Source organism: Erythrolamprus reginae, chromosome 6, assembly GCF_031021105.1.
Source record: "Erythrolamprus reginae isolate rEryReg1 chromosome 6, rEryReg1.hap1, whole genome shotgun sequence".
Classification (NCBI taxonomy): Eukaryota; Metazoa; Chordata; class Lepidosauria; order Squamata; family Dipsadidae; genus Erythrolamprus; species Erythrolamprus reginae.
In genome coordinates, this window is record NC_091955.1 from 15,835,024 (window position 1) to 15,860,470 (window position 25,447).

The window sequence follows — 25,447 nt, forward strand, 5'->3', positions numbered from 1 at the left end:
CAAATTAAAATGGTTTTATGTTCTCAGTAAATAAAGCTTTTATAATATGATCGGGAACTTGTTTCTTTTTTTGTATAAAAATAAAAATAAACAAAATGGTTCTATGAGTTGTATGAATTTTTCTCACATATATGTGTTTCCAATAGACCACTTCGGAAAGCCCGAGGAAGCCACCTACAGCGACTGCACCCTCCAATCGGCTTGGCTTCCTTGCTCTCCTCGCTGACCTGTGCACTTCAGTCGAGTCCTCGACGTCCAAGGAGGACGGCTCCCCACTGTCGGACGCTGGAGTGCTCTCGGCGGCACGGTAAGTCCTAATCTATTTCCCATTGTCCGGGTCGTGTTTGCTTGATCGATTTGAACTCCCTGTGGGGAGTGAAGATTCAGAGGCTCCGTTAGTTTGTTCGGACAGCCCCTGCCGGAGGCTAGTCGTTTTCAGCCGCCTCCTTAGATGGTCAACGTGCCTTTTCCAAAGGCGGCCATCCCCTAGTAGGATGTGGTAGGTTTTCAGGCCGGTTTGTTCCGCTATGCTTCCCTTCTCCCACTGATTTCCCCAGTCAAAGTTTCTGGCATAAACTGATTGCCCCACATTAAATGATCTTTCGGGGGAATCAGAGCAGTACTGTTTAGTATCTAAGTAGGAGGGATGCAACCTGTCCAAAGGTGACCTGAGCTTTCTGCCCATTAACAGTTCAGCCGGGCTTTTGTTCGTGACTGTGCTAGGTGTTATGTGCTGCGTTAAGAGGAAGGTATCCAGGTATTCCTGGATATTACCTAGTTGAGATCTTTTCAGGGCTTCTTTGGCCACGCGAACAAATCTCTCGGCCATACCATTAGCCCAAGCTGCATGAGGAGGTACCAGGGCATGTAAGAAGAGGCAAAAAAATTCCGAACCCTGGGTTCGTATCTCGAAGTTTGTATGATGAAGGGTTCGTATGACGAGGTACCACTGTAAATGATTGCAGGGTTGGAATTCTGAATAAAGATGTTGGAATTCTGAATAAAGGGTTGGAATTCTGAATAAAGACTTATCTCCACCACGAATTATACCTATTGCGCTTACATTTTCACCAGATAAATCTTCTATCGAAATAGAACAAGACCTTACTAAAAAGGGGGAAACAGAAGTAATTCTAGCTAAGGAGGTTAGTTTATCTGTCATGTCAAAATACAAACCATGTATTTCAATAAAAATTAATGTTGCAACTGCTGCTTGTTAAAAGAATTTGAAAGATGCTATCACCTCCTAGTGTACTTATTGTGGTAGTATTTTATACTAGGAAGGCTTTTATGGTATTTCAAAAATGAAGGGTTTTATTGGTTTTGCTTTAAAATGTGCTTTGCAGATCCATCTCTCCTGAAGATATTATAAATGCAATTCTTTCAAAATGTTGGTTACAGTAATAGTCCAACAGTGCCTGCCATCAATACTTTGACATACCGTAAATATTCTTGTTAAGAGTGTCAGTTTTTAGCAAAGGTGAATTTTCTTTATTTCCTTCAGGACTTAGTTTGATCAAAGGAGAGCTCAGATCTATTAGCTAGAAGTAGAAAATATATAATTAAAACATTGACTAAGCACAACTTTTACATTCTTGGAAATATAAAGAACCCAATCTGTTAGCAAATCTACATTAACAGTGCAGTTTTGATTACAACCAATTGCACCCAATTCAAATATTATATAGCTTATTAATGCCAGCTTTTGGCAGAATTTTGAGGTTAAATTTTCTAATATTACATGAAATATATATAACATCAGCCTCTTGGTTAAAACCCAGGAGAACCTGAGAGCCAGTCTCTTTTCTCTCAGACCCCCAGAAATTACTTTATATGTAAATAGATATACTGCTCTTGAGTTAAAATGGTATATAGAAATTATGCCCCCATTTTGGTGGAGGGCACTTAACACTGAGCACACTGTTATGTGTTGTGTGAATGTTAAATGATTATATTGTTATGAAAATCAATTTTAAAAGGTTATATAAAAAAGAACCCCAGAAAGCAAAGAAATGGCAAAAAACAAAAACCAGCTCAAAAAATCATCTTCAGGAAAAAAATGCAGGGGTTGGTTCAAGCGGCCGCCAGGAACCATCCCTTGACTCAAGATGCGCGCACAGGTGTCCTCCAGCTGTTGCTCCCATTCCTCCGCCTGGGGTGAATAAAAAAAGGCAGGACGTCAGCTTCCACCATCCTCCTCCTCAGCCGCTGCATGACCCAAAGATAAAAGGACAGGAAAGTCCCCTCCCACTGTCGGGATCCTTCCCTCACGCCCCGCCAAAGCTGCCCTCTTCCTCCCGAAGGAGAGCCGAGGGGAAGCCCGGTTTCCCCGGCCTTTTGTGAGCTCAGCTCCGCTCACAGGGGCGGCCCCGTCCTGCTTCTGCCCTTCAGAGATGCCGCGGTCGGGAAAGGAAGCGCGGCCGGCCGGCCTTTTGAGGCAGCGAAACTAGACGATGATGGGAGCCGCTCGACGGCATGTGGTGTGCGCCATGTCTGGCGGCGTAGACAGCGCCGTGGCGGCTCTGCTGCTGAGGCGAAGAGGTGAGGCTTCCCCAGCTAAGAACGAGGGGAGGGCGCGGAGAACAGCCAGCCCTGTATTTCACTCCCACATACCCGGCCTCTTAACTCTCCCTCATCCATCCGCGCTTTCTTTCCCTCAGGAGAACTTCCGTTTCGGTATATGGAGACTACAACTCCCGGCATTCCCTTTGCGAAGGCCTTTGAGAGGGCTCGTAGTAGCATCTGGTGGGCGAAGCCTGAGGGAAAGAGTTGCCCTTGCTAAATGCTCCTTCCGGTCGGCTAAATGCTCCTTCCGGTCGGATGCCTGAGGACTGTGGCGAGAGCATTATCCTGTGCTTTACAGCCCTAAATCATTAACATAGCTGCACTTACGGTAATAACAATTGAGCAGACAGTGCACTACAAAAGTCTCACTTTGAAAGTCAGAAGTTTTATTAGAATTTAAAGCAGTGGTTCCCAATCTTATTTGCCCATGCCCCACCTAAGCATCTCTAAAATCGCGAGACCTCCCCCCCCATATATAATTCTTATTATTCAAAAAGTGAACTACTCACAGGGAGGAAGCCTAAAAGACCATTAACTAGGTTTAAACAAGGTTCCAATTGCCCCCAGTAAAAATGAAATTTCTCCCTGTGGGCTCCACGTTGGGAGCCAGGGATTTAAAGCATAGCAAACATAAAGCCTTTGCTGTAGGCCAAGAAATCTTCAAACTTGGCAATTTTAAGACTTGTGGACTTCAACTCCCAGAATTCTCCATGTCATCTGCTGGTATTGGTCCACTGTGCTTCATTAAGTCCAGGGTCAACACAGATGACCTTGGTTGATCTGCAAAAGCTAAGCAGCCTAAGCCTAAATGCTTGGATGGAAGACCACTATGAGAGCCCAGGGTTGCAGGGAGCAGCTTTAAGAAATGTGCTTCGAAAGAAGGCAAAGCATTTTGAATACAGGTAGTCCTTGACTTACAACAGTTCCTTTAGTGACCTTTAAAAGTGACAATGGCAATGAAAGAAGTGAGTTATGATCATTTTTTCACTCTTACGACCATTGTGGCATTGCCCATAATCACATGATCAAAATTAGGATGTTTGGCAACTGATATTGAGTCCTGGGGTTGTGCTATCCCCTTTTGCGAACTTCTGATAAGCAAAGTCAACAGTGGAAGCCAGATTGACTTAACAATCAAGTTATTTATTTAACTGCAGCAATTAACTTAACAATTGTGGCAAGAAAGGTGGTAAAACAGGGCAAAACTCAGTTAACAAATGTCTAGCATTAATTTTGGGCTGGGTTGTGGTCGTAAGTCAAAGACCACCTTGTCTGCCAGCTACCTGCAACTTGGCAGTTTGAATCAGCAGATTCAATGTTGATTCGGCCTTCCATCTTCCTGAGGTTGGTGTGAGGATGAAATAATGCCCCCCCTTTCTAGCATAGATTGACATAGATTGCCTGATGCAAGCATAAAGAAAAATTTGTAATCAGATTGTGCATCTGATGAAATGGTAGCTGACACGGATACCCTAATTCCCTATATGCTGAAATGGGGGGGGGGGCTGAGGCTGTGGGAAAAAAGGAAGGGTATGCAATGTAGTGCAAATGCCTAGCAGGGGTCCCCAAACCTGGCAACTTTAAGACCTGTGTACTTCAACTCCCATAATTCCCTGTTTCACTTGCACCTTTGTTTCACTGATACCTTTGATTTAAAAGAATTGCAGATAGATATTGATATATATTGAGACCCACACACAGACTTTGAAAGATATTTTTGCTAAACTCTTATTTAATTATTTATTTCATATTTTAATAATAGCAATAACACTTAGACTTATATACTGCTTCATAGTGCTTTACAGCCTTCTTTAAACTGTCTCTATATTTTAATGATGAAACTAAACATGAGCTAATTCAATGCTTTCATGGACAATCTATGACCAGAGTCTTTTCAGTCTGTTATTGCCTATATGTTTTGACATATCTATGGCACCAGAAAGCCAGACAAGGAATAATGGATGGAAGCCGACCAAGAAGAGATTCAACCTGGAAGTGAGGAGAAACCTTCTGACTGTGAGAGCGATCAACCAGTAGAACAGCTTGCCAGTGGAGGTCATGAGAGCCCCAACATTTACAACCTTCAAGGGGAGATTGGACTGCCATCTGTCTCAAATGGTGTAGGAACTCCTGCTTAAGTGGGGGGGGGGGGGGGGTTGGACTAGATGACCTACAAGGTCCATTCTAATTCTAAATCTAGCTAGAATGAAGATTTTCTACTTGCCATGTGCACAATGTATTATTCTGGGAATAGTGTCATCCCCAAACCCCCAACACTTTACCCTTAGATTATCTACAGTTGACCTATCCAGATTCCTAAGAGGTCAGTAAGGGGCGAGTACAAGTGCACTAGAGTGCCTTCCGTCCCCTGTCCTATTGCTCTCCTATATCTCCTATATACCTTTCCTCTATTCCTATATCTCTTCTTCTATTCTTTCATTGATATATTCTATTCCTATATCTTCTTTTCTATTATTTCTTAGATATATTTTACTATGAGTATCTCCTCTATAAGCTTCATCATGTATTTTACTATGTGTATATTGATATATACCCACTAAAACCCTCATTGTGTATTGGACTTTTATATCCTTTCTTTATAGATAATAACTCATGTCTATCCTCTTCAATATGTATTGTGCATTGGACAAAATAAATAAATAAATAAATAAATATATTAGCATAGTAAGAGTTATCCAAAACTGGATAAAGTGTAGGAGATATGAGTTTTTGGAAAAATTTAATATTATTTGTAAGCATGTTCATTTTTCTTGTATAGTATTTGTAAGTTTGTAAGTACCGTATGTTAATTTTTCTTGTATAGTATTGTCTCTTATACTTTCTCATGTCTTACTTTCCACATCTGAACAGGATATGATGTGACTGGGGTATTCATGAACAACTGGGACTTGGTGGATGAAAAAGGAATTTGTCAAGGCAATCAAGATTGTGAAGATGCATATAAAGTGTGTCAGATACTCAATATTCCATTTCGCCAAGTTTCCTATGTTAAAGAATATTGGAATGAAGTGTTTAGGTAAGAGAATTGCTGAAGGAAAACTTGTGTGACTGGGAAGATTAATAAGAGAAACAAAGTTAATGGGTTTACTATCGTGTTTCCCCGATAGTAAGACCCCCCCGATTGTAAGACATATGGGGGGTTTCAGGGGGGTCGGCTAAGATAAGCCATACCCCGAAAGTAAGACATATGTCTTACTTTTGGGGAAACACGGTACTAAAAGCGAGGGAGGCATCCGCTACTCCCGCCGCCGCCTTTGCTCTCCCCGCCGCGCCTGGGGCTGCCTGCCTGCCTGCTGCCGTAGCCGGGCTGTGCGCGGGGCATCCTCGGCGTTGGGCAGCAGCGGGAGGAGCCGCAGCGGGAGGAGCCGGCCAGCCGGGCGCCCCCAGGACGCGCATCGCGGACCGGCCCCGCCGCGGCGCAGGAGGGATGGAGGCCGGGCCCGACGGGCAGCCGCGCCTGCCGCGCAACGCCACCTAACGTCGCCCGCCCTGAGGAGAAGAGGCCTCACCCGGGCTGAAGCCCGAAGACGAGCCGGCCCCGGTGCCCGGGACAATATAAGACATACCCCCAAAGTAAGACACAGTGGGGCTTTTGGGGGTAAAAAGATAGTAAGACACTGCCTTACTATCGGGGAAACACGGTATGTAGGCTTTGCAAGCTTCCTTGGTTAGTTCTCTCCTCTACTGCTCTTTATAATCTAGCAAAGCATTAAAGCTCTATGCTTTGGTTAAAAAAGTGTACTGTATATGAAAATTTTTAGAACATTCTGAAGTTTAACAAATCTCCTTTAACTCTGGAAGCAAAAGCAATCCACCATGGATTTGAAGGAAGTTTATTTGAAGAGCCACCAATGATAAACTAAAGATGCAGACTTTCTTGAGCTGAATTTAATTTCTGATATGTATAATACAGGCACATGGTTTTTCTGGGGATAATATGGAAGTAATGGTAGCCCTTGACTTACACCCATTCATTTGGTAACTGTTTGATGTTACAACAGCACTGAAAAAAAAATTACTTACAGCCAGTCCTCACACTTATGACTGCCGCAGCATCCACTTGGTCACATGATTAAAATTTGGGCACATGGCAACTGCATATTTTTATGATGGTTGCAGCATCCCAGGGTCATTTGAAAAACACTATTATAAACCAATCCTTTTTTTCATTTTTAAATGATTTAAAATAAGGCGCTAATTATAAACTGAAACAACTTCAGTAAAATCTGGTCAGGGCAAAGAGATTTCTCTATTCTGTTAGCTGCTTCTGATGAATTTGATATGATTCAGGTTTTAGCTTTATATCAAGTAATTGGGATTCTTGGTGGAGCAGTAAACATGCCTCTGCATTTCCAAAAATTCATAATCATTCTAATATATTTTTTTTCCTTACCTACAGCTATCTTTTTTTAAAAAAAATTTTTTTTATTGTTTTTCAAAAGGACAAAGACATACAACATTAAACATTTAAGGAGCTGCCATTGCTCCGCTTGTCGTCGAAGTCTAACTAATACAAAAATATAAAAACCCTAACTGTTATCAGATCAATATAGAAATGCCACATGTGTACATTACATTCTTATTAAATTTAACTCTATGTTTTTAATATTAAGCCTATTAATTAAATTTCTTTATCTATTAAAATATTGTATACTTGTACAAAGAGAAAAAAGAAAATATTAGTAATACAGAAAAAATAAAAAAACACTTCTAACTTGGTTATACTATATACTATTTCATTCTATCTTATAATTCTTCAAATAGTTATATATTCTTGTATGTTTAATTATTAATACTATTTTTAAAATTCCACCACTCATATACTTTGTCCCATATTTTGTAAAATTCTGTTTCAGTTTGATTATTCAAACGTTTAGTCATCATATCTAATTCTGCACATTCTATAATTTTTTTAAACACTTCAACATCTTTTGGTATTGTCTTTTCTTTCCATTTCTGTGCGAATACTATTCTTGCCGCAACCAATATATGTATTATTAAATAATAAATTTCTTTTTTATACTTTGTATTTGAAATGCCCAATAGAAAAAATTCAGGAGATTTTTTAATCTTCTCCTTTGTTATTTCATTTATCCAATTCTCCACTTTGTTCCAAAATATTTTAGTCTCAGGACATGTCCACCATGTATGATAATATGTGCCAATTTCTTTTTTACATTTCCACCTACAGCTATCTTTTAAATGAATATGAAGTTGGACGGACACCTAATCCTGATATTATATGTAATAAAAACATCAAATTCAATTATTTCCTACACTATGCTATGAATAACATTGATAAGTTCTAGTTTGTGGTGTTTTCTATTCTGAAAAACTAAGGTGTGGAAATCAGTGCTAATTTGGCATATAATCTTTTTACAGCCTATCAAGATCTGGCTTTTCAGATCAATTTGTGTCTTAATTGAAGGTGCAGGCATACACTTTTGTATTCAGAGAAAGTATTATTGAATTCAGTGAAGTTTCCTCCTACCAAAGTGGTTCAGTATAAGATGAAGAAAGTCATAAAAAACAAAAGTCGTGAAATATATTAAAAGTCTTGCTAAAATAAAAGTACAGTGATACCTTGTCTTACAAACTTAATTGGTTCCGGGACGAGGTTCTTAAGGTGAAAAGTTTGTAAGACGAAACAATGTTTCCCATAGGAATCAATGGAAAAGCGATTAATGCGTGCAAGCCCAAAATCCACCCCTTTTGCCAGCCGAAGCTCCCGTTTTTGCACTGCTGGGATTCCCCTGAGGCTCCCCTCCATGGGAAACCCCACCTCTGGACTTCCGTGTTTTTGCGATGCTGCAGGGGAATCCCAGCATCGCAAAAACGAGCGCTACGCTGGCAACGGAAGTCCGGAGGTGGGGTTTCCCAGCGAAGGGAGCATCAGTGAAATCGCAGCATCGCAAAAACACCGAAGTCCTCGAAACCCCACCTCCAGACCTCTGTGTTTTTGCAATGCTGCGATTTCACTGAGGCTCCCCTCACTGGGAAACCCCACCTCCAGACTTCGATTACCAGCGAAGCACCCATTTTTGCACTGCTGGGATTCCCCTGCTGCATCACAAAAACACAGAGGTCCAGAGGTGGTATTTCCAATGGAGGGGAGCCTCAGGGAAATCCCAGTAGCACAAAAATGGGTGCTTCGCTGGGAATAGAAGTCCGGAGGCTGGGCATCCCAGCAGCGGCGGTGGATTTGTAAGGTGAAAATAGTTTGTAAGAAGAGGCAAAAAAATCTTAAACCCCGGGTTTGTATCTCGAAAAGTTTGTATGACGAGGCGTTTGTAAGACGAGGTATCACTGTATCTAATTTGCCTTTATTTTTTCCAAAACTATTCCAGGAGCTGATGCACTAGCAACTGGACACTATGCAAGGACCTCCCTGGAAGATAATGAAGTTTTTCAGCAAATATACAACGAAAAACCACGAGGCCTTTTCAGAAATAGATTTGAAATAAGAAACGGTAAGTGCTCCCCTGTTTAAATCCAGATTAGATATGTAGCATCCATTCTCTGCCATCCAGATCATGGTTGTCCCAAAGGTGTTTTTCAGGAGGCAACTGGACTTTCTTGTTTTTCTTTGAAGATGTTTCACTTCCCATACAAGAAGCTTCCAACAGATTTCCAGAAAAATTACAGACTACAGTAGATGGCTGGAGAATTCTGGGAATTGAAATCCATAAGTCTTAAAGTTGCCAAGTTTGGGCGACCCCCGGACTACAGGAACCATTTTCACCTCCGTTTAAAATGCAGACAACAAACTCCTCCCCAACAGCCTATGCCAGTGAAGGGACACAGTGGAGAAAACCTCCTGCAGTCAAGAAGGCTCCACACCCATTTGCACTATTCAGGTGACCCCAAGGATACAGATAAACCTCCAGGTGGCCTCCATGACTCTCTAGAACAGTGATGGCAAACCTATGGCACAAGTGCCACAGGTGGCATGCGGAGCCATATCTGAGGGTACGCGAGGCGTTGCCCTTTGTCAGTTCCATGCTGGCCAGCTGATTTTCAACCTTTTCGTCCATTTTCTCTCCCCAAGGTTCAGGAAAGCCTCCTGAAATCTGGTGACGGTGAAAAACGGCCCAATGGACCAACCGGAAGTTCTGGAACGAACTTGTGGGGGCTGTGCTCTTGTGCAGGGAGGGGGGACGGGACACATTCCATTATAGGTGTGGGCACCCGAGCCAAAAAAGGTTTGCCTTCACTGCTATAGAAGAATGAAAATGACCAGTTGCCTGCAAGAAATATACTGCTCCAAAAAAATAAAAGGAACACTCAAATAACACATCCTAGATCTGAGTGAATGAAATATTCTCATTGAATATTTCATTTGCACAACTATTCCATTTGCACAACAGCATGTGAAATTGATTGTCAATCAGCTTCCTAAGTGGACAGTTTGATTTTACAGAAGTTTGATTTACTTGGAGTTTTATTCTGTTGTTTATTTTTTTTGAGAAGTATATAAATCCTTCCATTCCCCACCATCCAGTCAGCTGAAGAAGCTTCCTGGATGAGAAGTGAAACATCTTCAAAGAAAAACTAGGAAGTCCAGTTGCCTCTTGAAAAAGCACCTTTGGGTAGCATCAATCAATATAATGACATGAATGGCATCTTGTCTGCAAAAGTCTTAGAATACAGATTAAAATTGGAAAACAAGATGAAGAAGAACAACAGCTAATTGATGTTACATTTTTGCAGAAAGGAAACAGCTAGATATCTGCTGCATTTGACTTAATAGTATATTATCATATCAAAGTACATCATATTATATCATATCAAAAGTACCATATAATCAAGAGCCTTTTTACTGAATATTACTTGAAAGAAAAATCACATTTCTTATTTATTACTTTGGTTCTGTTGGCATATAGTATCTTGGCTTCTTTTATGATTTTCTGCCATCATGTTATTATTTTCTGTGATTTCAAGAGAGACAAATAGAGATAAAGAGGGGGAGGGAGGGAGAGAGGGAACATTCATTTGCCTTCTTTTTCCCCTTCGCTCTCTGTAGTTCCGTCTTTTCTCAGCCTTTGCAGTAATAAGGTTTTCAACCCATTGATGTCAATAGCCCTTCATTCTGCTACCTCATTTTGCACATGCAATCTTCTCTTCATACTTCATGGTGTCCCCCTGAAGTCTGGCCAATAGCTGGAGGAGCTACTTTTCCATTGAGATGAGCCAAGGATACATTATAACTGATAAAAGTCAGCGTCTTTTCTATATACCAAATAGTGGAGCTGGAGGAAGCATAGTTTATTAGATAGACTCAGTTACAGTGGCAGTAAGCACACCACTGGAAGATTTGAAAGACCAGATTAGGAACAGATACTGTATTTTTTTGGAGTATAAGACACACATTTTTCCTCCCTAAGAAGCTGAAAATTCAGGTTTGTCTTATACTCTTACGGGGGGTTTTTTGGAAGCTTTTCCCCCCCAGTCCTAACTAGGTGCTAACGATCTTCCCAGCTCTTACCTTGCAGGTTCTTTCATTGTTACTCTTCGCAAAAAATGTTTTCCAAGCCCTAAGTCTTTGCAGGTTTTTTTTATTGCTCTACTTGCTCTGAATGTTTCTTTCCAGCCCTAACTAGGTGCTAACAACGTTCCCAGGTCTTACCCGCTTGCAAGCTCTTTCATTGTTACTCTTTGCAAAAAATGTTTTCCAAGCCCTAAGTCTTTGCAGGGTTTTTTTCATTGCTCCACTTGCTCCAAATGTTTCTTTCCAGCCCTTACCAGGTGCTAATGATTTTCGCGGCTCTTACTGGCTTGCAAGCTCTTTCATTGTCACTCTCTGTGAATAAGGTTTTTTTAAAGCCCTAACCAGGGGATAAAAGAATATGCTGAAGCTGACCAGACCAAGGATGCTAGCCAGGTGAATATCTGGTAGCAGATTCTTTTCCCTATTTTACTCCCCAAAAACTAAGGTGCATCTTATACTCCAAAAATACGGTAATTATGGGGGGAAATTTCTCTGTGGTTGCTAAGAGTTGACACCTACTTGATGTCCATTTTTAAATGAGGAAATAGCTTTCCCTTCTAATATCCCGTCTTCCTCAATTTCACTGAAGGCCCAATTTTCAGAGTGCAACATGGTAAACAAAGTATGGTAAACGGATAAGACGGAGTGGCTGTGGGTTTTGCCTCCCAAGGACAATCCCATCTGTCCGTCCATTACCCTGGGGGGGGGGGGAACTATTGACCCCTTCAGAGAGGGTCCGCAACTTGGGCATCCTCCTTGATCCACAGCTCACATTAGAGAACCATCTTTCAGCTGTGGCGAGGGGGGCGTTTGCCCAGGTTCGCCTGGTGCACCAGTTGCGGCCCTATCTGGACCGGGACTCATTGCTCACAGTCACTCATGCCCTCATCACCTTGAGGTTCGACTACTGCAATGCTCTCTACATGGGGCTACCTTTGAAAAGTGTTCGGAAACTCCAGATCGTGCAGAATGCAGCTGCGAGAGCAGTCATGGGCTTACCTAGGTATGCCCATGTTTCACCATCACTCCGCAGTCTGCATTGGCTGCCGATCAATTTCCGGTCACAATTCAAAGTGTTGGTTATGACCTTTAAAGCCCTTCATGGCACTGGACCAGAATATCTCCGGGACCGCCTCCTGCCGCACGAATCCCAGCGACCGATTAGGTCCCACAGAGTGGGCCTTCTCCGGGTCCCGTCAACTAAACAATGTCGGTTGGCGGGCCCCAGGGGAAGAGCCTTCTCTGTGGTGGCACCGGCCCTCTGGAACCAACTCCCCCCAGAGATTAGAACTGCCCTTACTCTTCCTGCCTTCCGTAAACTCCTTAAAACCCACCTTTGCCGTCAGGCATGGGGGAATTGAAACACCTCCCCCGGGCTTGTTCAATTTTATACATGGTATGCTTGTGTGTGTGTCTGTTAGTATATGGGGTTCTTTTAAATCTTTAAATATTTTAAAGTTATTGAATTATTTATGATTTGTTATATCTTGTTGTGAGCCGCCCCGAGTCTTCGGAGAGGGGCGGCATACAAATCTAAATAATAAATAAATAAATAAATAAAAAATGTGAAAGAAATAGGAAGTGTAGCCAATCAGCTTTATTCAATCTGTTGTATTTTTCTCTTCCTCTTGCAGCTGTCAAACTTCTTCAGGGAGCTGATTACAAAAAAGACCAAACATTCTTTCTCAGCCAGATTTCTCAAGAAGCTTTGCAGAAAACCACAAAAGACTTTGTGAAGAAGATAGCTGCAGAACACCAGCTTTATCATGTGTTGAAAAAAAAAGAGGCATGGTAACATTTCCTACTCAAAGGATTCAATCACTATGTGGTGGTGGGGGCACAATCAGAACTTAGAACAGTCTTTTTCAATCTTGCACATCCATTTCCCTCTTCATGCTTCATATCTTGGTCCATATGTGGAAGAGCTGCTGTTCCATTAAAATGTGAGGCCTACAACAACCCTACCCCCCAGCCAACAATCACCCAAGTTTGAAAAACCTTGGTTTAGATGCCTTTGCAATCTGGGAATGACCAAGAGTTGTTCTTTTCATTGATCATATTTCTAGATAAAATTACCAATTGTGCCATTTTAGTGTTTTGATTGTTTCTAATTCAGACATTAGTTCTGCCATCTTTCATTGCAGGTGAAAGTAGGATAATCTGCTGCTGTGCACATATTTTTCTTTGAACCATCAGCATTTCCTATTGTTCATTTTTCTTAAAGTTCATTTTCTTTAAGATTATTTGTGCATCTGGCATGTTTCTAGATAGGTGGATTTGTAGGTGGGAATAGCTCGAGATAATATATTGTTATTTGAACTTTCAAAATATCTAAAGGGTGACTATCAATTGTGTTTTATTTTAGAGCATGGGCCTCTGTTTTGTTGGTAAAAGGGATTTTTCAGAATTCCTTCTGGAGGTGAGAAATTACTGATTCACAATTTTTATGAACACATGTACATTTTATTTTATCATTCCTTTCAAAGTTACTACTTTTAATGTGATTTAAATTGAGATGATGTTTTCCCCCCCTTGTAGTATCTGCAACCACGTCCAGGAAATTTTAACTCTAATCTGACTTATACAAAGCTTCAAATTCATAAATAGGCTCTAGTTTGTCTACTGTAAAATGCAGGGAAAGGTTTCCTGGTTCCTATCAAACCAGGATATTTGCTATACTGTACCTCTGCTGTCACATTAAACAATAGAAATAAATATGATGATGGATGTACATATGATGGATGTAAATACTAAATAGAAGAACCAAACTTCAGTCAATTGGGCCATTAATAATATGTTTAGAATATTTAAGTTTCTTATAGTGCAATACAGAAAAACGTTGGGATTATAACAGCTCTTTGACCATTTTTATTATTACTCTCAATTAATTTTTGGAAAAACAATGTAATAGTTTTAATTATTTAATATCTAACATGAGATGTGAAACTATTTTGCAGCGATACCATGGAAGACAGAAAAACATTGGATTCAGAATGTAAAACAATAGATGTTCCTTCCAATGGTAGGTGTTAAAACAATATGTCATACGGTATCTTCTGACATAATTATTCTGTTGTGACTTTACAGAAAGATACAAAAATCAATCTAAGTCCACTTGAAGGTAAGAGAAACAGCTTGACAGATCCATGACATGGATCCTACATGGCATCGGACCAGAATACCTACCGCCTTCTGCCACATAAATCCCAGCGGCCAATTAGGTCCCACAGAGTTGGCCTTCTCCAGGTCCTGTCGACTAAACAATGACGTCTGGCGGGACCTAGGGGTAGAGCCTTCTCTGTGGTGGCCCTGGCCCTCGAATCAACCTCCCCCCTAGAGATTCAAATTGCCCCCACCCTCCTTGCCTTCTGCAAGATGTTAAAGACGCATTTATGCCACCAGGCATGGGGGGACTAATCCTCTTTTCCCCCCTCCCCCATCTCTCTGACCCTAGCATTTGAGAATGGTGTGATTGTGTAGAATTGAATGTTTTTTTAGTAATAATGGGTTTTTAAATTAGTTTTAATATTGGATTTGTATTATATTGTATTTTGTTGCTGTTGTGAGCCGCTCCAAATCCTTGGAGATAATAAATTATTATTATTATTATTATTATTATTATTATTATTATTATTATTGTTATTATTAATAATAATTATGATGATGATAACAGGGTAGTTTCTTCCAGGGTGTCCTTTTCTGCACCCAGGACATCCCATTACATCTATTATTTATTTGTTTGTTTGATTGATTTTTATGCCGCCCTTCTCCTTAGACTCAGGGCAGCTTACAACATGTTAGCAATAGCACTTTTTAACAGAGCCAGCATATTGCCCCCACAATCCGGGTCCTCGTTTTACCCACTTCGGAAGGATGGAAGGCCAAGTCAACCTTGAGCCGGTGATGAGATTTGAACCGCTGATCTACAGTCAGCTTCAGTGGCCTGCAGTACAGCACTCTACCTGCTGCACCAGCCCAGCTCATTTATTGATCAGCTTGCAAATTCTTACATCACTATCTGCCAGAAACACAAAGAAAATGTCCGTTAGTCCCTGACTTAAAACAGTTCATTTAGTGCATGTTAAAAGTTACAACGACACTGGAGAAAGTGACCTATGACTGTTTTTCACACTTTATGACTGTTGCAGCTTCCCCATGGTGACATGATCAAAATTTAGATGCTTGGCAACTGACTCACATTTAGGAAAGTTGCAGTATTCCGGGGTCATGTGATCACCTTTTGCAACCTTTTGACAAGCAAGGTCAATGGGAAAGCCATATTAATTTTACAAACAATTCACTTAAATATGGCAAGAAAAATTGTAAAATGGGGCATAGTTCCCTCTAAGCTGAGCAGTGAGCCATCGCTCACTTAAAAATCATCATCAACTCAGAGTTTTCCAAACCTGCCCAGAAGAGGGAAAGAGTGAGACGAAGGAGAGAGAGAGGAAGAGAGGAAGAGAGAGAAACAGATAGAAAAAAGAGAGGAAGGAAAAGAGAAAGAAAAAGAATGGGAGTAAGGAAGAAAGAAAGAAAATCAAAATCTAGTTTGAATCTAGCTCAACTATTTAAGTGGCATTTTGATATTGATAGAGTTGCCCTATTATGAGCTCACTGTTATAGACACACAGTACAGTATTTTATTTTGAAATTCTCTGAGTCAAAACAGGGTGGGTTTTTTATTTGTTTGTTTGTTTATTTATTTATTTATTTATTATTTCTGTGCCGCCCAGTCCCGAAGGGACTGCCGCTCAGACACTATACTTTTCCGTCCACTCCAAAAAAAAATTAGAGGGAACACTGAAATGGGGCAAAACTCAACAAATTTCTCAATTAACAATATAAATTTTGGACTCAATTACGGTCATAAGTTGAGTATCATGTTTAAAATCCCTAATGAAAATAACCAAAGATAATTTTATTTCTTATCATTACTTTTGCTTATTGTTAAAGCTAATGTTTTAACCAAGGCATTTGCTATATGTAGACACTTCCTGCATTGAAATTTTTTTAGGATAAAAGTTCAAAAGAAGCTGACTTGCTAACAAATATCTTTCCTATTATAAATGCTATTAACATAGGTTCCACACCAATTAGTAACGCGTTCATTCGATTAATATGAATAAATAAATAGATGTTCCTATCCTGTGAATATCTGTTAAGCAGAGTCAATCCAGTAAACTGAAAGTTCATGAAACCAATGCCTGTTTGAGGCAATATGGTACAATAATTTGAAGGGGTGCTGAATAATAATTTGGTTCCTGTAGGAAAAAAAGTGAATCCCAGGTATGTTTGTTTATTAAATTTATATGCCACCCATCTCACTAACCATTATAAATGTTACAATAGTAATGTATGATGTACTATTGCAATTTCAGATTTTCACCTCCTGACTGAAGAAAAATTTGATTTTGACCTTTCACTATCTCCCACAAGGTAAAATTAGCATTAAAATCAAGGTGCATTAAGAATGGAGAGAAGTATGTGGACCTGACTTAATTTATCTCCGTTATAGTGGAAATGAAGATGAAGTTTTTATTGGACCAGTGGGCCATAAAGAAAAATGCATTGCTGTGTACCTTGAATCCCACGGAGAAAGTCAAATTCGATCACATGCACATGACCTCCCTTGGAGCCCTCCTGCAGGAGATAAATTTGTGGAAATATTTAAAGAAGCTCACTTGCTAGCTCTGCAGCTTAAAAATGGAAACAAAATAGAAAAAAATAATACTATTTGTCTGAAGGAGGAAAAGACAGCGATTGTTGAAAAGTTTGTGAAAGAATCAAAGTCAAAACTGAAAATCTTTGAAAAAGGAATAGGGGCAGATAAAATTCCAACAAACACTAGAAGAGAGACATACTGTCTTTGGGAAAGCCCAAGCAAGCAACTTCAGAAGGGTTTACGGCAACCTGTCGCAATAATGGACAGCCCACGTTCTCCCCAAGTGTCTCTAAATGCCCCAAGTCCTGCTAAAACAGACAAGTTACCTAAAATGGACACTGTATCCTCACCCCAAGCAAAGAATAACACAAGCCTTAAAAAAAGCAAATTTCAGACTGTAAAAGCATCACCTGCACTTAGAAATAACAACTACTTAGTAGCAGGCGAGGTAAAGGTTTTTATTTTGTATTATACCTAAGCTTTCAGTTGTGTCATGATATTACAATCTAATTCTAAGTAGAATAGAATTTTTCTGTCTACTTGGTATGTAAATCTGTGAGTTTGTTGATATTTTATGTTTCTGTTTTTGAGAAAGCATGTAGCTCTGTGCTCCTGATTTTTAAGGTTATTGTTTGAATCTGAAACATTTGTGTATTTCCTGGATTGGTCAGAATGTTAGTTGAAAGTGATGAGTATTGGTAGATATAGTTTGAGGCTAGGATAATTTATTAAGAAATGGTGTAGAGTTTGCTCAGGCGGGAGGTGATGGCCTACTAGGTGACCTACAAGATCCCTTTCAACTCTCTTAATCTAAGAATCTTATTGCTTATTTAAGTGCCTAATGTTTAAGAGCCGTGGTAGCATAGTGGATAGAATGCAGTACTGCAGGCTACTTCAGCTGACTGCCGGCTGCCAGCAGTTCAACAGTTTGAGTCTCACCTGCTCAAGGTTGACTCAGCTTTCCATCATTCTGAGATTGGGAAGGGGCAATATGCTGACACTAATCCACTTAGAGAAGGATGTAAAGCACTGTGAAGTGGTACATAAGTCTAATTGTTATTGCTAATGGTGTTACTGCAAAAATGCATTTAGCCTGACATTTGAATTAGAAACTTTGAACAGGAGGGGAGAGCAAAACTTTAAAGATGCCAAGTAAGAGAGTTACATGAGAGAACCTGAGGCTTTTGAAGATGGTTTATCAGTTGTTCCCCCAATTTCTTGAAATATGGTTAGTTCTGCTTTAACATAAATAGACCTTCAAAGGTTCTAGTTCAAACCTTTTTGGTGTGCCTGGTTATGAAACATGACTATGAACTGGTATGCCATTTTGAATGAGTCAGCAGCGGAAAGGAGCTTTGTCTTCATAAGAAGAGACATTGCAAAGCAGAAGACCTGCCTTTTAAATTCAAAGTCATTCCAAAGTCTGACCAGGTCACACCGTTATCTTAAGACTTAAATGAGTGTTTTAATTCATGCTGATTCATTATGAAGTATTCAGTATTACTTGAGAAAAATGCTTTTCAATATACAGTGTTCCCTCGATTTCCGCTGGGGATGCGTTTCGAGACCGCCCGCGAAAGTCGAATTTCCGCGAAGTAGAGATGCAGAAGTAAATACACCATTTTTGGCTATGGACAGTATCACAAGCCATCCCTTAACACTTTAAACCCTTAAATTACCATTTCCCATTCCCTTAACAACCATTTACTCACCATTATTACTGGTACTCACCATTGAATAAGACACTTAGTGATCCTGATATTTATAAACATAATTATTTATTAACAATAATTATTTTGTTTGTTATTTATTTGCAAAAATTATTAGTTTGGTGATGACATATGACGTCATCGGGTGGGAAAAACCATGGTATAGGGAAAAAAACCATGAAGTATTTTTTAATTAATATTTTTTGAAAAACCGTGGTATAGGCTATTCACGAAGTTCGAACCCGCGGAAATCGAGGGAACACTGTACTCTACACTTCCAACTGTATTTCAGACAGTTGTATACTTTGGAGAGTAGGGAGAGCGTAAATGAATTGGATTTCATAAAATTGGAATGTTTAATATTTGCATTCTAATAACATATCACTTGATCCCCTTAACTAATAGCCTGATTATAGTTTGATGGCAAAACTATTCAAGATAGTTTTCATTTAATAGAAATAACATGAGATTTTCGTATTCTGATATTTATTTGTTTTACAAATATTTCAAATCCAAATCTTGCAGCCCAAGCAAGGAAAATTGCCTAGTTCTTCCAACAAGATTTACTCAAACAGTATGGGATCATCTGAAGATTTGCTCTCTGACAAATCAAGCGTAGCTTCAGATGCAGGAGAATTGTCATTTTCTACCAGTTCATCCATGCCAAGCAAGAGAACTCTCCCTACTCCCAGCAAGGTGAATACTTTTTAATCAATCAATTTGGATGTTCAAATACATGTCATTTCAGTATTTTATCTGAAAGTACTTTTTCCATGATTTAAACTTTTAACATAACAAGTTAATTAAAAAATACATTTTAACTAGTGTATCTTTGAGAACTGTTTTGATTTTCTCCCATGCAATGTATCAAGATGAGAAAATTGATACAGAAATGTAATTTGCGAAGAAGCAAGTTCTAATTTGACCTTATTTTTTATACTAAACAGAAGAAAATCCATATGCTATTAATGAAGCAGTACCCAATCTTTCTGCCTCTGTGGACCAACATTGTGGGAAAGGAGGGGCATGGTTTTGCACATGCATTACTTGCCTGGTCTGGTTCCCAACGGACCCGGCACTGGGCCACAGACCAAAGGTTAGGGACCTCTACTATAATGGAATGGAAGAGATAGCCATGTACTTACAATTGCAGTTATTCAGGTAGAGAGATGCAATTTGATGAGAAAAAAAAAATCAAAGCATAATGGCCAGAATAATATACCTGATTGTATTTTTTTAGCATACAGCCAAATAATTTATCATTGTCTTTACAGTTGGAAATGAAAACGAGACAACTGAAACCTACTAATGTTCATAGAGGAAGAAATACTTCATCTTCCTCCTCTATTTCCAGCATAAATTCAAGTTTCAATTCAAGTCTGTCAATTTCTCCTAAAAGAGGAAGTGGTAATTATTCAGTTGTAGTTTGATTCTAGTGCATAGCATGGAATGGGAACTGTGACTTAATGAAAACATGTTCAAGTAGTCAGAGTTGCACACTGAGTGGGGAAGGGGAAGGCAGGAGCCACAGCTATTCATAGAAGACAAAACTGCATTAAAGTACAATGACAACGATGCTTCTCTTGAGTAAATTCAACAGCACAAGCATCTTAGCAGCATTTTAAAAGTGTGAAATTTAATAGCAAATGCTTTTAAATATGTTAAAACTGATTGTAAATGTATCAGAACATAAAAGACAAGTACAATAAATCACAATGGTACACCTACTTAAGAACCTAATTTATTCCGTGACCAGGTTCTTAAGTAGAAACGTTTGTAAGTAGAAGCAATTTTTCCCATAGGAATCAATGTAAAAGAAATAAAAGCTCGGAATTTGGGTGGGAGGAGGAGGAGGAAGAAGAGGAGGAGGACAGTCGCTGCCAAAGGAAGAAGGTGAGGTGAGGGGAATAAAAAAAATCCCAACTTTAAGGCTTAAAAAAACCCAGAAGGACTCTGAGGCGGCGAGGAGGAGCACGTGCCTCCCATACACCCGGTGCAAAGCTGCCTCCCATACACTGCACCAGAGAGAGAAAACCAGGGGGAATGGTAGGAAGCTGGCCAGGTCTTCGTGCCGCTCTCAAGTTTCCTGGGAAATTTTTCCGGCCTTGGGTTTTAAGTAGAAAATGGTTCTTAAGAAGAGGCAAAAAAATCTTAAACACCCGTTCTTATCTAGAAAAGTTCTTAAGTAGAGGCGTTCTTAAGTAGAGGTACCAGTGTACTGCTCTATCAAATAAATATCTCTAAGAATTATACAGATCTGAGTCTGAATTGCTCCTATCTGGTTTGATTCATGGGTAATGATGTCTTTAAAATGTGTTGATTAATATTCTAATTAAGTAAGAACAATGACTTGTATGTTCATAGCAAGACAAAGCTAGGTTCAGATGCTATTTTAAGACATAAATAAACTTGGTGACCCAGATGGATAATACGTGTGAAAGAAAGGAAGTAATCTTATTTTCTTATATGGCTTCAGATTCCTTTGTGACAGTAGCATCCTCCTGGATTGCTCCAGTGGTTGGGGTGAAGGGTATTGGGGTACAGTAACTCTAGTCCAGCCAAAGTGATCACTTATAAAATAATATATGTCTGGGGACATATGGAATGCTGTTATCTATTTTTCATTTTTGCATGCAGCATCATGACAAATATCTGCTAGTAGGGATACAGTTTGCACAAGGAGCGCACATTGTTTTTGTGATTTTATATACAGTGGTACCTCTACCTAAGAACGCCTCTATTTACGAACTTTTCTAGATAAGAACTGGGTGTTCAGGATTTTTTTGCCTCTTCTCAAGAACTATTTTTCACTTACAAACCCGAGCCTTCGAAACTGTAACCGGAAAAGGCAGGGAGAAGCCTCCATGGGACCTCTCTAGGAATTGCCTGGGGGGGAACAGGGCCGGAAAAGGTGGGGAGAAGCCTCCGTGGGGCCTCTCTAGGAATCAACTGGGAGGAATCAGGGCCAGAAAAGGTGGGGAGAAGCCTCCATGGGGCCTCTAGGAATCTCCTAGGAGGAAACGGCCTCCACCCTCCCTGTGGTTTCCCCAATTGCACACATTATTTGCTTTTACATTGATTCCTATGGGAAAAATCACTTCTTCTTACAAACTTTTCTACTTAAGAACCTGGTCACGGAACGAATTAAGTTCGTAAGTAGAGGTACCACTGTACAAACATGTTTATTGCTATCCGGAATATTGTAATGGACTGGTGCCTATTTTTGTGATATTAAAAAAAAAGCTTGATTACAATTATGATAATGCAGTCTGTACTGTCTTATTTCCTAGTCAGAACAAGGCACTCTTCTGTAACAAGCAAGATTTCCATAGTTAAACCTATAAGAGGATTTTCAGTGAATGCTGCCCACTCTGATGCATCTGGAAAACAACCCACAACCAAATGTGCTAAAGGAAATCCTGTGAATATACCCAAATATAAAGCTACCCTGAAATCTGAGAGTGCAGGCAGTAATCTGCAGAAAAGTTTAGATTCTGGTCTTCAGAAAGTATTATCAAAAAACATATCAGGAAATGCAAGTAGAAGTTCAAATTTCAAACTTAACTCTAAAGCAGCAGCTCCAAACCTAAAGCGAGGTAAGGAAATTAATCTTAATGCATTAAATTATGCTAACTTTTGGAGAATGTTGATTCTGCGCTTAACATGCCATTGTACACGCTGGCAAAAAAAGAGATTAGAATTACATTAAGCAATTGACTATGTATCGAAGAAAATTAATGTGAACACTTCAACTGTATTTTCTGCTTATTTTTTTTTTCTTCAGAAAATGAAGTTGCCAGAATATTGCAATCAAATCCAGTATTATCCGGTAGCAATATTAAAAGGTAAATTTCTGGTTTCCACTTCAATTGTTAGTCTTCATTGAACTGTTCTATAACATAGGTGGAACCAACTCCCCCCAGAGATTAGAATAGCCCCTACCCTCCTTGCCTTTCGTAAGCTTCTTAAAACCCACCTCTGTCGTCAGGCATGGGGGAACTGAGATATTCTTTCCCCCTAGGCTTCTACAATTTATGTATGGTAAGTTTGTATGTAGATTGGTTTTAAAATAAGGGTTTTTAGCTGTTTTAGTATTGGATTGTCGCATGTTGTTTTTACCACTGTTGTTAGCCGCCCCGAGTCTACGGAGAGGGGCGGCATACAAATCCAATAAATAAATAAATAAATAATAAATAGGTGAACTTTGATAGAATCCAAATTATTTAATTTCCTGTGAAAACAAATGAAGACACTGTCAAGCTATCCTGCAGTGTTATAATATCCATATATTTAGATAATTTCCATGCCTGCAATTTGCAGAGAGAACTGTAAGCTTGTCAGAAATTTCAGAGGTTGGTAATTCTCCCTGCCTCCTCTGCGGTTGGGAGGCTCCTTGGGGAAGGTGGCAGCAGAGGAGGCAGGGAGAACTTTGCGCCATTTCGGAGCCCAGCGCTGGGCTCCGAAGTGGCGCAAAGTTCTCCCTGCCTCCTCTGCTGCCACCTTCCCCAAGGAGCCTCCCAACTGCAGAGGAGGCAGGGAGAACTTTGCGCCACTTCAGAGCCCAGCGCAGCGCTTCGTTGGGAAAACCTTCAAGAAGATAGTGGCAGCAGGAAAGAAACGGGCTCCGAAGCGGCGCAAAGTTATCCTGTCTCTCCACCTCCTCCCCCTGCGGCCGCCTTCCCAAAGGAGCCTTCTGGCTGCCCAGGGGGTGGGGTTAGCTTTGTGCCGGGGGAGCGGGAGCTGCCACCCGAGCGCTCTTGCCCATCAGGAGGCGAAGCACTGGGGTGGGGGTGGGGCTGTCGGGACACCTCCAACCCCAGCACTTTGAATCCCGCCGGCCAAGAGCATTCGGGCAGAAGCTTCTGCCAGACACGGGCGATGAGGGGGAAGCTTCTGCCCGAGTGCTCTTGGCCGGCGGGATTCAAAGTGCTGGGGTGGGGGATGTCCCAACAGCCCTACCCCCCACCCCAGTGCTTCGCCTCCCGCTGGGCAAGAGCGCTCGGGTGTCAGCCCCCGCTCCCCTGGCACAAAGCTAACTCCGCCCCCTGGGCAGCCAGAAGGCTCCTTTGGGAAGGCGGCCGCAGGGGGAGGAGGTGGAGAGACAGGATAACTTTGCGCCGCTTCGGAGCCCGTTTCTGTCGGGACACCTCCCACCCCAGCACTTTGAATCCCGCCGGCCAAGAGCACTCGGGCAGAAGCTTCTGCCAGACACGGGCGATGAGGGGGAAGCTTCTGCCCGAGTGCTCTTGGCTGGCGGGATTCAAAGTGCTGGGGTGGGGGGTGTCCCGACAGCCCCTCCACCCCAGTGCTTCGCCTCCCGCTGGGCAAGAGCGCTCAGGTGGCAGCTTCTGCCAGACACGGGCAATGAGCGGGATGAGCGGCGCGGAAGCCGGTGGCCGTGGCAGCTGCTGCAAGCGGCTTCCGCGCCGCTCATCCCGCTCATTGCCCGTGTCTGGCAGAAGCTTCTGCCCGAGTGGTCTTGGCCGGCGGGATTCAAAGTGCTGGGGTGGGGGGGGAGCTGTCGGGACACCTCCCACCCCAGCACTTTGAATCCCGCCGGCCAAGAGCACTCGGGCAGAAGCTTCTGCCAGACACGGGCGATGAGCAGGACGTCACTTCATTCCTCCACGTCACTTCGCCGCTTCGCCGCTCCTTGTGGCTGGGGGGGGGGAGTTAGGAAGGTCCTACTTCTCCCCCCCCAGCCAAAAACTCAAGGCCTATCTCCTGCCACACGGCTGTTTTAAAAGGTGACAGCCGGGCGGCAGCGGTTTTTTGCGGGTTTTTTTTTGTTGTTGCACGGATTAATTGAGTTTACATTGTTTCCTATGGGAAACAATGTTTCATCTTACGAACCTTTCGTCTTACGAACCTCCCCCCGGCACCAATTAAGTTCGTATCTTAAGGTACCACTGTATTTAGATAATTTCCATGCTTGCAATTTGCAGAGAGAACTGTAAGCTTGTCAGAAATTTCAGAGGTTGGTAATAAGTGGGCTAGGCAATTGGCAAGCTTTAGGTTTGCCTGTTAAATAATTGTTAAGCTTAATTATAAAGTACAGGTGACTTGGAACCCTATAAAATAAGGTTATTTTTATCTCACCCTCAATACTGTTTGTAAGTGTGTGTTGATGATAAAGTTTAATTGCGTATATTTTACATTTAGAGGCACTCAACTATATATTTTAAGCTTTGTCCAATCTGATGTTATATATATTTCATGTAATATTAGAAAATTTAACCTCAAAATTCTGCCAAAACATGGCATTAATAAGCTATATAATATTTGAATTGGGTGCAATTGGTTGTAATCAAAACTGCACTGTTAATGTAGATTTGCTAACAGATTGGGTTCTTTATATTTCCAAGAATGTAAAAGTTGTGCTTAGTCAATGTTTTAATTATATATTTTCTACTTCTAGCTAATAGATCTGAGCTCTCCTTTGATCAAACTAAGTCCTGAAGGAAATAAAGAAAATTTACCTCTTCTGAAATTCTGATTTTTAAATAATGGTTTTTAAACTTGGAAAAAGTCTAGAGTTAAGCAACTAATAGTTCACTGGAAAAGAGTGAAAAATGGTTCACTGGAAAAAAGACATTAAAATCGGGAACTTGAAATGTTGATATATTTCTGCTAAGAAAAATAGAAAATAGATGGACTTTTTTACATTATAAGCAATTTTGGTCGTAATAAATGTATTTCCTGGTAAAAATATTTGTTTCAAAATTGTACAAAGTAAATTGTAGATGTTTGTCAAATATGTTGAAATAAAGTTAAGCATTTTAAATATTGATTCCACTCTTTCATAATTACTGCAAAATATTCAGAGTCTCTGAAGACAATCACAATTCAATATCTGTAAGAATGGCAAATTCTTAAATGCAGAACTATTTACGGCAGGACAGAATGTGTGTCTGACTTTTCCTTTATAGTCAACAACTACGTGTGCAAAAAGGAATGAGTTCTCCAAAATTTTATTTTATTCATTAATTTGAATAATTCAAT

At 40.6% G+C, this 25,447-nt stretch overlaps 1 protein-coding gene across 4 annotated transcripts; it reads left to right on the top strand.

Moving 5' to 3' along the window:
* Positions 1 to 292: 292 nt before the first annotated feature.
* LOC139169338 (G2 and S phase-expressed protein 1-like) lies at positions 293 to 25,231 on the top strand. Of its 4 annotated transcripts, none has more exons than XM_070755341.1 (13): positions 293 to 307; positions 5,437 to 5,602; positions 8,934 to 9,056; positions 12,709 to 12,860; positions 13,440 to 13,493; positions 14,032 to 14,096; positions 16,453 to 16,510; positions 16,590 to 17,184; positions 18,971 to 19,141; positions 19,720 to 19,852; positions 21,736 to 22,041; positions 22,230 to 22,290; positions 24,864 to 25,231. In XM_070755341.1, the coding sequence occupies exons 6-13, from the start codon at positions 14,039 to 14,041 to the stop codon at positions 24,865 to 24,867; spliced, it is 1,386 nt and encodes a 461-aa protein (XP_070611442.1). In that variant the 5' UTR covers positions 293 to 307; positions 5,437 to 5,602; positions 8,934 to 9,056; positions 12,709 to 12,860; positions 13,440 to 13,493; positions 14,032 to 14,038; the 3' UTR covers positions 24,868 to 25,231. The 4 variants fall into 4 exon arrangements, with proteins under 4 accessions (XP_070611442.1, XP_070611439.1, XP_070611438.1 ...); XM_070755338.1 differs by lacking the exon at positions 293 to 307 and adding an exon at positions 2,341 to 2,541 and having other exon boundaries at positions 12,709 to 12,865; XM_070755337.1 differs by lacking the exon at positions 293 to 307 and adding an exon at positions 2,341 to 2,541.
* Positions 25,232 to 25,447: the final 216 nt, after the last annotated feature.